Consider the following 18,861-nt stretch of genomic DNA (forward strand, 5'->3'; position numbering starts at 1 on the left):
CAACAGCAGGGCATAAAAGTGTACTCTGATGCTTTAAAATATATAAAAAACTGATTACGTTCTTAAATTGTTTAACATTGCAAACATATATTAAAAAGCAACCTGAAAAGTTTTTGCTATCTGCCAATAAAGACTCCAGTCCTGCAAGATCAAGTGACACCTGAAGTGGTTCAAGAGGCTGAATTCTGCACCCTGATTTAAGTGTCTCATCAACTCTTGCAGGGAAAGCATGGAAACCTGAATTTGAGTCTTACAGGTAAATACAGGAGGAAATTATTTTAAAACATATAATTCATAGCTGTATATTTAAATATTTTTAGGTGTACCCAGGTATTCTGTGATTCAGTCTCCTAGCTCCATTAGGCTCCTCTGAAAATCCCAGACTTACACTGTATTGTTTGGATGTTTTAAGCCTTAAAATGTAAAACAAGAAATGGAGTACTGATGGCAAATCAATTTATGCACTGTAGGTTGTGTTTGTTGGGAATAGGAGTTTACTCAGTACAAAGACTGTCCCATTAATGACTTGTCTGACATTGGACAGATACCAACGTTAACTTTGCACAGTCAACTCATCTATCAACCCAGCTGACAATATATTGAGTTACATTATAAAAAGGTTTCCATGTTAATTTAATAAGAGTGGGAAAACAGATTGGGTGCATGTGTATCTCAAGAGAAGTGTAGGCTATTAACAGGATTAGCCAGGACTTCAAAGGAGCAATGTAAATTTACATCAGCTGAGGATCTGATTCTAAGTATAAAAGGGAAAATTCCACCCTGACTATAATGTCTGACTTAGATACATACATAAATTCTAAGGCCAGAAGGGACCATTTTCCAGCAGTGGTTACACCAGTGCCAAATACAGAGGTAAAATAATCTCTCTACTCTTCCAGGGCCAGATTCCCCTGTTTATACATCCCGGGATCGCATTTGCTGTTTTGGTCACAGAGTCACGGTGGGAGTTCATGTTCAGCTTATTATCCACCATCAACCTCAAATCTTTTTCAGTCACTGTTTCCCAGAATAGAGTCCCCCACCCTGCAAGTATGGCTTACATTCTTTGTTCCCAGATGTATACATTTAGCAGTATTAAAATACATATTGTTTGCTTGCACCCAGCTTACTGACTTGCTAGATGTGATTTAAAAAAAAAAATCAATACAAAATGTTTTTTAAAGGTTATCTATTCGAGCTGGGTGAACAATTCACAAATATAGTCAATGAATAACTTATGTGGTGAATTTTACTGTACTTCTCTGAATTCAAGATTAAACAAATAATGTTTTGTTGTTCACCTACTTCAGAAGCATTCAGTCAGACAGTCGGACTCTGAACTTTCATTCTGTGGCCAGATGCAGGTCATCCACCAAACTGCTATTCTTTTCTTATTATATTATACTATTTCTATTTTGGTGAAGTAGTAATCAGGAAGATCCTATTTCTCTGTTCATTATTCACATAGCATGAAGTAATAGGAGAAAAATCAAAATTAGAAAGAATAATTCAACAGTAGACAAATGCTTCTTTAATTAGGCCTTAAATTAGGTCTTGTATGCAAGTAACCTCCCAACCCAGAAGCCTGTTTTGGTAGTTTCTGCCTGTGTATGCAGGAATATATTGAGAGGATTATGAAGCAATATGCTAATGGGCAGGGTGAAGCAGTTTATATATTTTTTTTTAATCAGTGCTAATGTTACAAGAAAAAACACACGCTTTAATAAAGGATCCTCATGCATAACAACAGAAAGAGTCAGGATGTTTTAAGATAATCTTGTTCGAATGTCTTATCAGAAGGTGAAATATATTTAAATAAATTCTCTATAGGTTAAAACCTCCAGGAAGAAGAATGGGACAAATTTAAAGCAACAGAACCATACATGAATGAGCCAGGAAGAGGAAGGGATATGCAGAGATCCTGTGCAGGCCCTTGTGCCATGGAACTATGTTCTTCAGCATTTCTCCCCACAGGAGCACAGAATGGGAGGCTATGGGTGTGCTGGATGGGCACAGGAAGTAAAGGTGTTGCAGAGGGGAAAGCTGCAGCAGATATAGGAAGAGAACAGCAGGCCAGTGGGCTATAGCAACAGCAGTCCAGCTACTCAGATTCTTCACCACCAGCTTCTGAGTTTTGGGATGGAGGGAGAGTGGAGGATTCTATCCCCCAAACCATCACTCTGAACTATCTCCTGTGTACACCTGGCCAGCACAGGGGGATTAGGATTTCACTCTACCTCAGCAGTAAATTTCAGTTGGATGAGAACAGTATTAAGAAAACAAACTGTGCCAGAAAAAGCCATGAACTCATTATAATGAACTAACAATTCTGAACTGAAGCAGGCACAATAAACCCTCTGTTAGTTCATAAATAGCAAAACAAAAAAGAAATCTTAATGAAACACTTGAAGCTCAGCTGTTTCGTGGTATCTGCCTGCAGTATTTCAAAACATTTTTACTAATCACCTCAAACCCCACAATTAAGACTATAATGCTTTTTCAATTTAAAACTAATCTCACCAAAATTCTCTCTTTATCTTAACAAAGAATTGTGACTGGTTAGTGAAAACAGGAATCCTGTATTTAAAAGAGATAAATCAAGGGCTATCATTGTACTTTCAAGCCTAAAGTGTTAAACTTGAAAATTAAGTATTTTTGCTGTTAAAGTGAATCATAGACTCATAAGACTGGAAGGGACCTCCAGAGGTCATCTAGGCCAGTCCCCTGCACTCATGGCAGGACTAAGTATTATCTAGACTATCCCTGACAGGTGTTTGTCTAACCTGCTCTTAAAAATCTCCAATTATGGAGATTCCACAACATCCCTAGGCAATTTATTCCAGTGCTTAATCACCCTGACAGCTAGAAATTTTTTCCTAATGTCCTACCTAAACCTCCCTTGCTGCAATTTAAGCCCATTGCTTCTTGTCCTATCCTTAGAGGTTCAGAAGAACAATTTCCACCCCCCTTCCTTCTAACAGTTTTTCAAGTACATAAAAGGTTGTTATGTCCCCCCTCAGTCTTCTCTTTTCCAGACTCAATCTTCCCTCATAGGTCATGTTTTCTAGACCTTTAACCATTTTTGTTGCTCTTCTCTGGACTTTCTCCAGTTTGTCCATATCTTTCCTGAAATGCGGCACCCAGAATTGGACACAATACTCCAGTAGAGGCCTAATCAGTGTGGAGTAGAACAGAAGAATTACTTCTTGTGTCTTGCTTACAACACTCTTGCTAATAACAGTATGTGTGTATAGAGCATTCTCCCATCAACTTATTATGTCTTCACCAGACTGGCTAAATCAATGCCTGCTGCATCAATCGCAGTAGCACCAATTTAGCCCATAGTGAAGACAAGCCCAAAGGAGCCAGAAATACATCAGGGAATCTGTCCCTTTTCTAAACATTCTTACCATCCAACCTTGACCAGCGGCAACAACAGCAGGAGCATCAGTGTAGATTAGGCACTAGTGGCCACTAGCATTCTAATCACCAGGTCAGACACACTGGTTTAAGTAGGTATGATTGCTGGTACACTAGGCCTCCCATTGGTGGAATAGCAACAGTGGAAAATTTTAGGGAAAGGGCTAGCATAGACAGAGGGTGTTAGGGATGAGTATTGTCCGCCAAATCACAAACACAGCGTCCTAGCTTTGACTTGAGGTCCTACCAGTAACTGACCAGATCCAACACTGGTTAGCTTTGAGCTGACAAAATCACAGTCTAATGAAGTATAGCTATAGCCAGTACATCTTACTAATATTTATCACTTGTTAACAGCAGTGTGCATGAGACAGAAAAATGCATCTTCATCCCAGGGAGTTTACAATTTTCTATGACCACCCTGTCTGGATTTGTATGCACATATTTTATTGGACTGTGACACAAAGGAAAAAAATAATCCAAAGAGTTCTGATCTCACTACATTTTTGTCTATAAAGTGTTCATGAATCCTCTCACATGCATAAATGAATGTTAACTCCACCTCCTTTGTATCTTTACCTTTGTTGGGGTAGAGCTTTGAAGAATACATATCCAGGCTAGGCTGTTATTGCAAGACAGCACATGGCACATGATCACAAACCAGAAAGAGCTAGATTCAGCCACTTTTTTGTCTACACATTTTTGTATATGTTCTTTTACTCCCTTAGATTCTCTTACCGCTCCCCACTATATTCAGCAATATACTGAATTTTTTCCCCCACCCTAAAATAAATGATGTTAGTACGTGTGAAAAATGTCAGAAGTTAAAAGTCCTGTTTACTTACAGGTCAGATACAACCTGGGCAAAAGCAGTTCAACCTTCTCCACGCTGATTTGCCAACATCTCTCAAACCTTAACATACAGAGATTGCCTCTAGGAATGAGAAACATCACCGCAGGAACTCTCTGTTACTACGTGGTTGTGCAGGGCCAAGTACAATGGGGCTCTGATACTGGGGGGAGAAAAAGGAAGATGTAGATGGAAGAAGGATGCAAATCAACAGTGGGAATTCAAATTTCAGATGATCTTAGATTCTACATTGTTACCGTGCCTACCAGATGAATTAGAGACAACGTAAGAAGCCAAATGGAGATATTGATGTGCCTACCTTTTTTATTACTTGTACAGATTTAGACACTGGCAGTAAACCAGCTGCTACTCTATGGAAGGCCACAGCCTGGAGAAAAGTTCAGGCTGAAGAAACTCAACACAGAAAAAGACCAACACAGTAAAGCAAAGATTAATCGAGTTTATTGCTACCACAATCAAGCTTGAGGGTGGTGAGAAAAACAACGCGCAAAGCAGAAGAGAGTCATTATTAAAGCTGCAAAACAGAGGTGGGGCCCAGTTTTAAAATGTGGACATCCTTGTCTCTCTTTTGGACAGGAAATACAAATACAAATACATGTGATATACCTAAGTATCAATGAGAACATCCAAATATAGGGTTTACTAAAGTACCCCATATTTGAAAATTGGGCCTGCATTCGAAGACAAGATGGATCCAAAGATGGCTCCATTTATATGCATACTCTGAACTCAGTCTGTTGGAATACTTCCAATTGTGTACTATGAGATTTAAAAATAAAATGTAATAGTAAATATCGCTTAATCTTTCTTTGTAAAAGAATGGGGCTCTAACATAGGAAGTAAATTGCTCAGTGAGGAAATGAACAGGTTGCATTGGGAAACAAGGTGTTAAGAAGGACTGAGCTATGATATGAGGACTTACATATTTAGAGTCTGTACTTTATTGTTTCCCCAGTGCCTTATAAATATTATTGAATGCTTCCATAGCAAACAGTGACAGAATTATTTGTCTGAGTTAGATCTGACGTGCATTCTAGTTCCTTCCACACTTTCTAAAAATTCACTCTCTGTTTTCTGCAGCTAAACCTGTGAATTGTTTATGTTTAATAGGCATCAGACATTTGTAAACTGTTCCACAACTATTTTTAGGAGATACACTGCCAGCTTTTCATTGTGTTATGTCAGATATAGTGTTAAAGCCACCAGAATACAAAGGCACTTCAAGAAGCCATCTATCACCCAGAAAGCCCTAGGGCCATCATGATAGAGGAGGAGATCTGACATTTTTTAGTTGTTGATTTTTCTTTTGTAAAACTAAGTTTGGGGAAAAGGTAAGACAGCCCAGACAAGCTTTACCTGGATTTGATATATTTTGCTTCCATAAGAGAACGTGGGGTAGTGTAGAGCTTTGGCAGTATAGAGAGAGTGTGTGTTGAAGGCAGGGAGTTGGCATGACAATTACTTATTTCCACCTATAATAGTAGCAACACTCCCAAATAAGGTGGCGGGAAGACTGTGGGTTACTAGGAAAGAATGAAGGATGGTTCTTGAGTGGGGGTTGTGCATGGAGGCTTTGCCCCTGAAGAAATGTGAAAAACTTTAAATGAACTTTTACAATAATGCTAGCAGTTAAAGACAGGGGCCCTCATGCTAGCCTCTGTGACTACACAAAACTTGTGCACACTCACTTATGAGCTCAAACTATAGAATTTCTTGTGCAAATTATTTGCATATGTATACTATCAGGGAGGGGTTTATTGACAAACCTGTACACAGAAAAAGGACTTTATCTTAAAGATATTCTTTCACAAGCAACAGTGTGCAAAACTACCCATGTAAAAATAGCACACACAAGCACCTAGTGTGTAAAAATAGAGCCAGGTTGGAGTTGCTTTAAAGGAGAGCAGTGGAGGATTCTAAATGATTCTACAGCGATCACAGGAAATGGAAATGCCCAAGTTTAAAAAGACCAGCATGGCTAAAACCAATTAATTTAATGGGGGCTATAATGAACAGGTGATGATTGGAATCTGAAACTTATACGTCCGAACACAGGCTGTTCACGTTCAGTAACAGCTAAAATACAGGGAATCAGTGTCTTGAACAATGAATTTAGAACACACAAACACCAAAAAAAAAAAAAAAAAAATTCCCTTCCATAACTGTTGGTGGTTGTGGATCTTATCAGGAGGTTGTTTTAAGACATGTTTTATTCAGGACAGAAGTTATACTAAACAAACTACTACATTGAAAGAGCTGTTTATAGTAAGAATGCACAACTAAAACCAATAATTTATTCTGTTTCTAGTCATTTATGTATATAAAACACTTGAAGTACAAAGTTATATTTGTACACCACCTGTGCAGCTCAGAATGCTTTTACAATTGATTTGCACAACATTCCTCTGAAGTAGGTATTATCCCTGCTTTTAGAAATGGGCACAGAGATGTTAAAGTAAGAATTTCAAACATGCTCATGGTTGGACTAACTGTGCTCTCATTTCAGGTTTCAGAGTAACAGCCGTGTTAGTCTGTATTCGAAAAAAGAAAAGGAGTACTTGTGGCACCTTAGAGACTAACCAATTTATTTGAGCATGAGCTTTCGTGAGCTACAGCTCACTTCATCGGATGCATACCGTGGAAACTGCAGCAGACTTTATATATACACAGAGAATATGAAACAATACCTCCTCCCACCCCACTGTCCTGCTGGTAATAGCTTATCTAAAGTGATCATCAGGTGGGCCATTTCCAGCACAAATCCAGGTTTTCTCACCCTCCACCCCCCATCAGCCACACTATCAGAGGCTCGTTCACCTGCACATCCACCAATGTGATATATGCCATCATGTGCCAGCAATGCCCCTCTGCCATGTACATTGGTCAAACTGGACAGTCTCTACATAAAAGAATAAATGGACACAAATCAGATGTCAAGAATTATAACATTCATAAACCAGTCGGAGAACACTTCAATCTCTCTGGTCACGCAATCACAGACATGAAGGTCGCTATCTTAAAACAAAAAAACTTCAAATCCAGACTCCAGCGAGAAACTGCTGAATTGGAATTCATTTGCAAATTGGATACTATTAATTTAGGCTTAAATAGAGACTGGGAGTGGCTAAGTCATTATGCAAGGTAGCCTGTTTCCTCTTGTTTTTTCCTACCCCCCCCCCCCGATGTTCTGGTTTAACTTGGATTTAAACTTGGAGAGTGGTCAGTTTGGATGAGCTATTACCAGCAGGAGAGTGAGTTTGTGTGTGTATGGGGGTGGGGGGGATGTGAGAAAACCTGGATTTGTGCAGGAAATAGCCCAACTTGATTATCATGCACATTGTGTAAAGAGTTGTCACTTTGGATGGGCTATCACCAGCAGGAGAGTGAATTTGTGTGTGGGGGGGTGGAGGGTGAGAAAACCTGGATTTGTGCTGGAAATGGCCCACCTGATGATCACTTTAGATAAGCTATTACCAGCAGGACAGTGGGGTGGGAGGAGGTATTGGTTCATATTCTCTGTGTATATATAAAGTCTGCTGCAGTTTCCACGGTATGCATCCGATGAAGTGAGCTGTAGCTCACGAAAGCTCATGCTCAAATAAATTGGTTAGTCTCTAAGGTGCCACAAGTACTCCTGTGCTCTCATTGAAATTGATAGGAGTTTTAGGATTGACTTAAATAGAAGCAGATTGAGGCCAACCAAAACTGAGAGTTTAAGTGACTTGTTCAGGGTCTGACAGCAAGAAAGGGAAGAACAGAAATAGAACTCAGAGTCCAGTCATCTGACTTCTAGACTATGCAGCCTTTCATTTGTTTTTTGTGGAAGTGAAGGCAGACGCTCATTCCATGTATTATTCAAAATAGAAATGTTATCTTTTTGTTCTCACATTTCATATAGTCCATCAGCTAATGGCAAACTGTATAAGAACTGAAGTAGATGGTGGTCAGAAGGCAGGCCAAGAAAGGTAATTTTTCAATTTCTTCCAACAGAAAACAAATGCTGTATATATTGGGGAGAATGTTTTTTATTTTCCATTAAAGACAAACTGCAATGTCTGCTGACTTGGTTCATGATTGCCAACTTGAAATAAAATCCAAGGGGGGAATTATTTATTTATGCAAAGATGGGAATGCTATGAATAAGCAGCAGAGCAGGAAAACTGAGGCTGCTGTTTCATTTGTCACATTGGGTATCTGCATGAATTTTAGATCTGTAATTTGGTTGCCATGTTTCATGTCCTTGGGTCAGCACCCAGATTATTTACACGGAGACAAATAAAAAGGTACCTGAGCTGATTTACAAGGGCTGATAAAACAACCAACCACCCCCTTAGCCACCAACCAGAGGAACATGACATTTATAGAAAAATATATTTATCAGTCTAACTCTCTGCTGTGGCTTCTGCCTTCCTATGCACCTAGCCTCCCTGTAATTAGAAGGCCCGTTGTACTTGGATTATGCTTTCTGGACATATGGAGATTGGTTTTACCAATTAGTCTCAGGCACCCTTTCAAAAAACAAAAAAAGTAGTCACACCATTCTGAACCTTTGATTAAAATGCTCGCTCAGTGTTGTCTACCAGAAAATGGCCAGTGGCTTTACAGCAATGGGGCCCAGTGGATAGAGCTTAGAAGTAAGACTCAGGAGACCGGGATTCTATTTCCAGCTCTGCCACTGGCCTTCTGGTGACAATGGGCAAGTCGCTTCCCCTCTGCTCCTCAGTTTCCCCCCCGATAATGATACCGACCTCCTTTGTCAAGCACTTTGAGATCTATGGATGAAAGGTGCTATAAGATTGAGCTATTATTTTGTTTGCTGAAGAAACCTACATTCCTGTTAATGCCAGTGTTTCCATGCATCATAGTGTAAATTGAAAAGGAGGACTTGTGGCACTTTAGAGACTAACAAATCTAAGGTGCCACAAGTACTCCTTTTCTTTTTGCGAATACAGACTAACATGGCTGCTACTCTGAAACCTGTCATAGTGTAAATTGTCACTGTGAGGCTGGATCCTCCTGTTCAGAAAACTCACAGGAGGGGCAACATTAAGTAGGAAATTTTATGAGTTGATTAAGATTTAGTTCCTGACTCATCCCACCAAGTGATATGGGATTTTCAAGGTGTGGGGGCCCATGCATCACAGAGCTGTCCAGAAATCAAGGAAAGACCCTGTGCCCACTCCCCTCTCATCACACTGGTGAGTACAACTTCATTAGGAGCTATGCTGCCATTGCCTCCCTGCCTGTAAGTGAGCCATCTCCAACTGGGAAGAAAGTTCACAGTAAACTGTGACACAGTTAATGAGGGCAGGATCAGCATTAATTCTAATAGGACCTTTTTTCCCCACCCGGCAAAGGATTGTCACAGGATGACATAAGTACAACTGCTGTCCTGGGCCAAACATGTTATGGTGAGAAGGTGTCAGCTGAGTAGTGTTTGCATGGAGGGGCCTTAGCTGTTTTTGTGGGATGTCAATTATATTGGCAAGCTTCTCCTTTCACCTCCAGTAGATTCATCCATTCTATGCTGCATGACATGGTGGTGAAACTGTGCACCTCCTCAACCTCAAACAACAAGTAAGACAATAACGGAGAATTTATTTGCACAAGGCACTTAAGAGCTTCAAGGAAATGTTAAAGAGAAAACACGCAATCTACGGCAGACCATGTAGAATTTTGTGCAGCAGCGACCTCTAGTGGATGACACGATCATTATATGAACTGAAGACGATAATGCAGTTCATACCACAGAGAACATCTTGTTTTATTTGATTGGCCCGACTCAAGACTGTGCTAGCAAAACAATAAATGAAAACACTGATGCTTAGATGACAATCAGTAAACTGCTCTAGCCCCTCGTATGGCAGTCTCAGATATCTATCCTGATTACATCTTTAGCATCAACAAGAGAAAGAAAGCTTGGTGATAAAAAATGAATACTAAAAACAAGTGATTCCAAGACAAAATATTTATTCTACTAAGCTTTCAAAGAGGTATCCATTTTCAATCCTTAAACAATACAGTACATGTGTAATGGGCTAGTTAGGTAGTACACTTCAAACCTGATATAACGTGGTCCTCAGGAGCCAAAAAATCTTACCGCGTTCTAGGTGAAACTGCGCTATATTGAACTTGCTTTGGCCTTGAGCATTTCCTTTATTAATAGTTACTTCCTGCCCCCTGACTGATCCCTCAGAATCCCCGACCCATCCAACCCTCCACCCCCGCTCCCTGTCCCGACTGCCCCAACCCCTATCCACCCCCCCACCCCCTGACAGGCCCCACCAGGACTCCCACCCCCTATCCAACACCCCCATTTCCCATCCCCTGATTGCCCCGCCCCCAGAACCTACGAACCATCCAAACCCCTGCTCCCTGTCCTCTGACCGCCCCCCAAGACCCTCTGCCCCTTATCCAACCCCTCGGCCCCGGCCCGGCACCCTTAACACGCCACTCAGAGCAGCGTGTCAGAGCCAGAAACGCTGATGTGCTGACCCGCTGGAGCACGCAGCGCTGTCCCCCAAAAGCGTTGCTTTACTGCGTTATATCTGAATTCGTGTTATATCAGGTCACATTATATCGGGGTAGAGGTGTATTAGAAGACTGAATGCAGTTCCCTTAGTGATTTTTAGTGATAGTTCATAAGTTAGTCATGAAAGATACAAATTTAGGACCTGATCCTGAAAAAAAAACAACTTACTATTGGGCAGAGTGTCTTTAACGGGACTACTCCCAGTAGCAAGCAAAAGAGAGTTCACAAAACTGGTCCCTTATCCTTTAGTGCGGATTATATCTATCTATCTATATCTCTCAGTATCATAATTAGTAGTAAATATTAATGAAAAAAATAATGCCAAGCCAAAAATTCTCAAGCAACAACGACAAAGAAATAGAAATGGTGGAATAATAAATATTGACAGAAATGAAAACAAGATAAATTCCTTAATTATAGAAGTTTTGCATTTTATTGGGGAAGTGAGTGGACTGTAGATTTGAGAAAATGATTCAATAAACAAACCTCCCTCTGGCTCTGTCACTGACTGGGTTTACATAAAAAACGAGATCTAAAAATGCTCAACTCCTTAAGTGGAGGAAAGAGCATGAGAACAAACAAAAAAAAATACCCCATCCTACAGTACATATAATTCACCACTTTTAGCTTATATAGCCCTTTATGTATCTTACAAAATTGTATTATTCTACATACTATATGTAAAAATAAAATACAAAGTCAAATCCACCCAATTTGGTGGATTTTTAAAAAATATAATTTAACATAAGCAAACCCACTGCGAGTTATGCTATAATGGGGAGTGTATGCTTCATATGTGCGTTAATATATCAATGTTTCCAACTACTAAAATGTCCTTTAAATGGGCTGAGCACAAATTTCTCACAGATCAGTTCTATCAGAGATTTTAATTCTCAAAATTCCACTGCCCCATACATTTCAAACTAACCCCAACCCTTTCCATTATTCAGCACCATGTTCAGAAAAATAAGGCAAAACATCCCCAATAAAATGATCTTTTGTAGCCCTGCATATTTGTAGACATTCACATGATCTTCTAAAAATAATTTAAAACATAATGGTTGGTTTGGCATATGCAAAATGCCAGCCCCTGTTCGGAAATATTTTTTTGTTTACATGAAGGTGCCTTACTGCTCTTTCTTATTTCAGAGTAAAAAATATCCAAAGCTATATAATGCACTTTAAGCAAGGGTGACTGATACTCCTAAGCCTATACCTTGACATCTTAAAGCTTCATAAAGGTTTCATGCTCAAAGCTCTTGGCTTGTAAACAACACAGCTGGTAACAGCAAGTAGTGATCAATCCATATCTTGCTCAGAGATTAGGAGTCTGTATTCCAAACAGCAAGATACTTCTCTTATTAGCTCAGTGCTGGCTTCTATCAGTTTCTAGACAAACCTTATTCTTCTGATCTCAACTATGGGTTGTCCCTTCACATGCCTAGCCATACGCCTGATCCTTAAGGCTAGATTTCATTTTTTCTTTTAAACAAAATAAACTCATGGGCCAGAAAGATCCATCCATCCCCCTACCTTTCCTCAAAATGTTCCTACAAAGGATATTCCAGCAGTACCCCAACAGTTGTGCAACAGAAGCATTCAAATTGACCTCCCCCATAACCTTTCCAGTCCCTCCTTCCTTAAAGGGAACAGAGAGAGGCAGCCTGGCCTCTGAGAAGCTTTCAGACAGATTGGTCAGAAAAGGCTTGATCCAATCCTCACAAGAGTCTTTCAAATTAAAGAATGGGAACTTTTTCATTTACTTCAGTAGAAGTTGGATCAAGTCAATAGAGAACAGTTGACACATCAGTCACTGGCAGGCACTGAAATGGATGCAGTTAGCATAAAGGAGCACAGTTCATTTGACAACAGACAACACAAACTTGAAGTACTGGGAAATCCCCCCATGTGTGGTATGCAGCTGAAGGTTAAGCTAGAAGAGCGTGACAGTTTTGGGCAGCGGCTAGCACAAAAATTGGCCTAAAATAAAATAAATGGAATCAGACAGCACATGAATGAACCTCAGGGCCCCTATACTAGAGTCTGTGTTGGTAAAATCCTTCTGCTTGTCCTTCCTAATAGAATTCTAGAACAGCGTAATACCTGGAAACAGCAAGGGAAAGATAGAAATGCAGAAATATAAAAATAAAAGCAGAAAGGGATAAAAATTGAGGGGGAGGTAATGTACCCTTTTAAAATATGTTACACTTAAAAGATTAAATACCCTTTAAAATTGATTTAAACTAGTCTGATATTTTGAGACTGTCTAAAAATCATATGATACTGTTAAACACAGTTAGTTAAAATGCTATTCCACTGCTCCCTCCTTGAATAACTGCTACAACTAGCTTTTCATTAATATTGCTTAAAATGACTATCTCCAAAAAGCATGCAAACATGTAAAAAGTCTTGATGTGTATTACAGAATAAAATCAAGTTTAGTAGACATAGCTTACACTACTGGGGCGATCAGGGCCCAAACCAATTCCCATTGAAGCCAATGGGATTCTTTCCATTGACTCTAGTGTGTACTGGATTGGGTCTTTAATGAGAGAGGAATTTCAGAATGAAAGATTACTAAATGTTGTTTGTATCTTGTACTGTAGAAATACAATAGATGCATCCATATTTTTATGCATACTATATATATATATTATATATATATATATATATATAGTGCAAGTTTTGCATTGTATATCTTAAAACACCTGCTTTTTAGCCAGTAAAATGATAGACACCAAGATGACAGTACATTACAATGTTAAATTGTGTCCAAAAAACTACAGAAATTCATATACATTCACATGGTTGCCTAATGTGCAGCTTCTTATGAAGCTTATGCTTACATCCACTTGAACCCAAATATGAATTTGAAAGGCGGAAGCTGCATTAGTATAATTGCACAATTCATTTTACATATGCTCTGGATGACTCTGAAGGCAGGATATCATTTCTTGAACAGGTTTCCCTTCATAGCAGATTTGATATACGGCAGTGAACAGTGGAAACCTAGCAAAGAAAAGAAAAAAGTAACATAAGATTAATCTATAATGTCTTGTTAGGTAGAGAAGAGAGCACCTGAGAATCTGTGTGTTTCTTTTGGAATTTACAAGGCACTCATGCTATGATGATGAGTGCAGAATATATACAATACCTACATACATTTCAGGCCCTCAAAAGCCTAATCATTATCAAGCCATACTGGATCCTGCAACATTGTTATGCATAACTTGACAGTTCATTTATTTCACAAATGAAAACAAATGCTTGCCACTATTTTTTTGCAATCATCTTACCACATGCTCAGCTACAAACAGAAAAGATCAACCTTTCAAATAATGATCAAGTATAAAAAAAAATTAGGATACCACAAATTTTTCAGAGATCCCATCAGATTAAAAATCATAGACCAAGATTTTCAAATGTAAAAGTCTACAGGTAAGTATGGGTTTTAGGATCCTTAAAATAAATAGGAGCCTGACTTTTTATTTATTTATTTATTTTTAAGTTGGCCACGTTTTCAAAAATAAAACTTCCATGTGTGTTTTACTGACATTAAAGGACTATTAAAACAAAGAATTTTTAAAAATCCTAAACCTATTTATTTTTATATTCAGTGTGGATAATGAAAACAGATCTAGTCAATTTCACTTTCTAGATCTGAAAGGCTACAGTGTTTAAGCTGCAAGCACCACAACAGAATGTTTAAAATCCTTGCAAAACTTTTTGTAGGAATAAAAAAAAAAAAAAAAAAAAAGAATTCTGTTGGCCTTAAGGGATTTTTGTTTTTAAATATTAAATCTTAAATGTTAGGCCTAAAATTGACATAGGAATGTCTGTTTATGTGTGATCATTTCTAGAGATGGGCACAAGACATATTGTACTTGTATGAAGCAAAAGTAAGCTTCAGATGGGTACAGGTATTGCATTGCTAGTTATCAGGCTGTTCAGAGAAGTTGCGTGATTTAAGATGGGACCATTGTTTCAAACAACATTTTAATACCAACTTACTGCTCTCCATCACAGAGAATATTTCTGTAAGCACAATTCAGAAGCACTTTACTGAAAAAATGACAATGCTTAAGTTAATGGTGACAACAATACTAGAGGCAGGAAAAGCATGTATACTACATGTGAAATGTGCATCTGGGAACATTAAAGGGATTAGTTCTGCAACTACCTTTCAGATGAAGAGTTCTATAGCCAACTTACACTGTAAATATACATGCTGATCCTGCAAAGTGCATCTCTCTCTGTTGGGTATCACGGACATCTACAAGCCTCCATATGACAAACAGCCATGCATCTGCATAGAAGTTTGCAGGATTGAGGCCTAAATTCTACCAGTGATGTTGCACCCCATAAGGCTTTATGAAAATATGCTTATAAATGTATATACGACATAACTGATATGTTTTATGCTACATATGCCATGTAACATATCTCTGTAAAGGTTATGATCTACTGAATCTATTAATCCTATTTGTATGCATGTATCATTTTTGTGTTTGAAGTTATGAATATTGGCTGTGTACTTGCTTGATTTCTAAGTAGCCTTAGTAAACATTGGTCAGCTTCTTGAGAAAGGAATGTGCAAGTTAAATGCCCGATCAAGAAGCACTTAACAGACAATGGATCTTGAAAGACTCCAATCCACATAAGAAGCCTACTTGAGGACGTTCAAGGTAGCATGTGAACCATGGCTGCTACCTGTAAGTTCTGAGTCATGCATGGACATGTGACTTGCCCATGTGACTCCAAAACTCCATCATTTAGCCGGGATTCTACACAGGGGGAGGGAGGGGTGTCCACCCACAAGAGAAAGTCTATTTAAACACTGGGGAGATCCCTCCATTTTGTCTTCAGCTGGCTCAAAGGACAGACTCTCCACCCCCAAAGGATACCTGAAAGAAACTGGAACAAAGGACAGTAACCACAGGGGATGTGAGTGATTGCTGGACCCAGACTACTAGAGGGAGACTAGTCTGTAAAAGGAAGCTTACTGGAACACCTCTGAGGGTGAGGTTTTATCTGTATTCAGTTTTCTTACTGTGTTAGGCATAGACTTGCGTGTTCTATTTTATTTTGCTTGGTAATTCACTTTGTTCTGTCTGTTACTACTTGAGACCACTTAAATCCTACTTTCTATATTTAATAAAATCACTTTTTATTTATTATTTAAGCCAGAGTATGCATTAATACCTCGGGGGGCGGGGAAGGGCAAACAGATGTGCATCTCTCTCTATCAGTGTTATAGAGGGTGAACAATTTATGAGTTTACCCTGTATAAGCTTTATACAGGGTAAAATGGATTTATTTGGGGTTTGGATGCCATTGGGAGTTGGGCATCTGAGCGTTAAAGACAGGAACACTTCTTAAGCTGCTTTCAGTTAAGTTTGCAGTTTATGGGATGTGGTTCAGACGTGGGTCTGTGTTTGTGGCCGGCAAGTGTGTCTGGCACAACGCGGCAGGGTTCTGAGGTCCCAAACTGGCAGGGAAGGCAGGGGCAGAAGTAGTCTTGGCACATCAGTTGGCAGCCCCCAAGGGGTTTCTGTGATGCAACCCATCACGCTACCCTTACTAGACTTTCAACCCTATGTTTTAAATTTTTATTTTTTGAAAAGCACCAGAGTATACTGCACAGTTTTTAAGCAAATGTTTGAAGATTAGATTAAAAAGCCAATGCCCTTAAAATAGGATCATTCAGCTTCCACTAGGTGCAATAGTGAGAATGAGAAGGGGGTCTGTGTAGTAACCAGCTGGAAATAACTTCGCTAACTGACACAATCCAAAAATACTATTTTACACCCAAGTGTCCAAGAATGACAGTATCATCCAGCAAAAATTTACATGAGTTTTTAAAACTACCCTTTAGGATGAGGACAAAAGCAGAGAAATAAACAATAGCCTACTTCATGTCATCCCGATTAAAAAAAACCTGCTGTGTTCAGCTCTGTACTTGCCAAACGGAAAAGCAGAAAAATAAAAAAATAACTTATTTTAAGATGTCTAAGAGAGCATTACAAACAGTAACTATTGAAAGCGATTGTTCTAAACAGCTTTCTTCCCCCAACCAGCTTAATTGTGCATACATTGCAGAGATAGGACTTCTGTGCCTTATTTTTAGAAGTAGTACTAAAACATAGAAAAGCAGATGGTGCATGAAAAAAATTGCACTTTAAAAACTGCCAAAAATAATTTTTAAAAGGGACTGCCAATCAACTGACGAAACTGTTCATTTTTGTGATTTTGCCTCATCTGAAAAAGGAAGAGCTGAAGAAAACACATTCCAAGTCTTACTAAACACAGTCTACATATGGCTTTAGGAATCACGCACATGCAGAATCTCTTGAATAAATGACATCAGGAGAACCTGCTTTGTTTTGTACCAGGAAATACTAAGTTAGATGATTCTATTTTACCGTAAACTAGGTGTCACAAAGGAAAGAGAACCACAATATCAAAGCTACTATCCATGCTTCTGACCCATCTATGAGATGAAAGCAGCCACTACATACAGCTGGTCAGTTAAACAGAATTTTAGTAACAAGGCTCCTTTTCCTTGGAGATAAGCAACAAATTTTACCAGCAAGAAAGCTACTGGACGGTCTTTCTGTTTACAGGGTTTATTAAGTTTCAGAGTAGCAGCCGTGTTAGCCTGTATTAGCAAAAAGAAAAAGAGTACTAGTGGCACCTTAGAGACTAACCAATTTATTTGAGCATAAGCTTTCGTGAGCTACAGGGTTTATTAAGACGCTCAGCTTTATATTTTAGTTTATTGTTTATTTACAGTTCTGCAATATTGTGAGTTAACACAGACCTTAAGTAAATGCTTGCTTATATGTTTAAGTTATACATGAAACTAACAAGAAGATACATCAGGCTTGACAAACAATTCCCTTGTTTATTAGCTTCCCTGTGAGAGTTATAATCTTATGCAGATAAGATATTTCTCTTCCGCATCAGGGAGTTCTCACTGGTAAATTATTGGAATGCAATGAAGAGTGAACTAATGCATCATGTACTGAAGGGAACCTGAAACTGAGTCCCTACCATTGCTTCAGAAGTACATCAACCAGTTTTGCAGGCAGGCTATTGGGGCAGTTGTGAATATGGATTAAATGGTGGAATTTTGCCTCAGAAGTTTTCAGATCCTCTATTGTCTAGCAAACAGCAAAAATCAATATACTAGATGCCATATTTTCCTTTTTGATTTGTCAAGCTGTATAAGCACTGAGCTGCCATCCTTTATACATACCTTACAATTTTTGTATGCAGTTTCATTTAAGTGATTTGGAATAAGCACTCTTAAACTGTACAAATCAATGGCCAAACAGCCGATGCAGAAACATAGTTGATTGAATAGGGTCAATAGGTTTTACCTATGGTACATTCCAGAGACTACAACCTGGACCAAGCATTGTTAAACCGATGCAGCTTTTCTCTTATGGCCCGACCCTGCAAGGTGCTGAACACCATTAACTCCTAGTGAAGTTGTTGGGAGGTAAGGACACTTAGCAAGACCATGAAAGATGCTGAGCACCTCACAGGAGGAGGCCCTGAGTTCAGAAGTATCCCTCCCAATTTCAGAAAGATACCAATTTTGTCTTTATTCTTACTCTGTTAGTAGCCACAAATCTTCATTTCTGAATTATAACCAGCAGCAATTAACAGAACAATAGTCACCAGGACAATTATTCTAGGCAAGTCATCAAGAATGTCTACAAAATGTGTCAAAAAACTAAATACTTCCCTTATGAGAAACTCAAGATTATTCTGGGAAAAGATTAAAACGAAGTCAAAACTAGGCAAAGACAAATCAAACATGCCACTATGCCTCCTAGGCCATATCCTCAGACACTTGTACTCATGGCCCCATGCTCTCTTCCACATTCTGCCTCCGTGGCAGTCTTCCACGGACTCGTGACTCCATGGAAGCCCATTCATGGGAACTCCAACTCTACCAATCTGGAGAGAGGAGGGGAACCAGCTGGGCTCCTCAGGATTCTTTCCCCCCACCTCTTTCCACCCCCAACAA

The 18,861-nt window shown here is 39.1% G+C and overlaps 1 protein-coding gene across 3 annotated transcripts in view; it reads right to left on the minus strand.

Moving 5' to 3' along the window:
- Positions 1-11,233: 11,233 nt before the first annotated feature.
- GPD1L (glycerol-3-phosphate dehydrogenase 1 like) overlaps positions 11,234-18,861 on the minus strand; it is an 84,727-nt gene continuing 77,099 nt past the window's right edge. For all 3 annotated transcript variants that reach the window (XM_073333365.2, XM_073333366.2, XM_073333367.2), the window contains one exon: positions 11,234-13,832. In XM_073333365.2, the coding sequence (XP_073189466.1) occupies positions 13,736-13,832 (97 nt within the window). In that variant the 3' untranslated portion in view covers positions 11,234-13,735. The remainder of the gene's footprint in view (positions 13,833-18,861) is intronic.

This window comes from Lepidochelys kempii, chromosome 2 (genome assembly GCF_965140285.1).
Source record: "Lepidochelys kempii isolate rLepKem1 chromosome 2, rLepKem1.hap1, whole genome shotgun sequence".
Classification (NCBI taxonomy): domain Eukaryota; kingdom Metazoa; phylum Chordata; order Testudines; family Cheloniidae; genus Lepidochelys; species Lepidochelys kempii.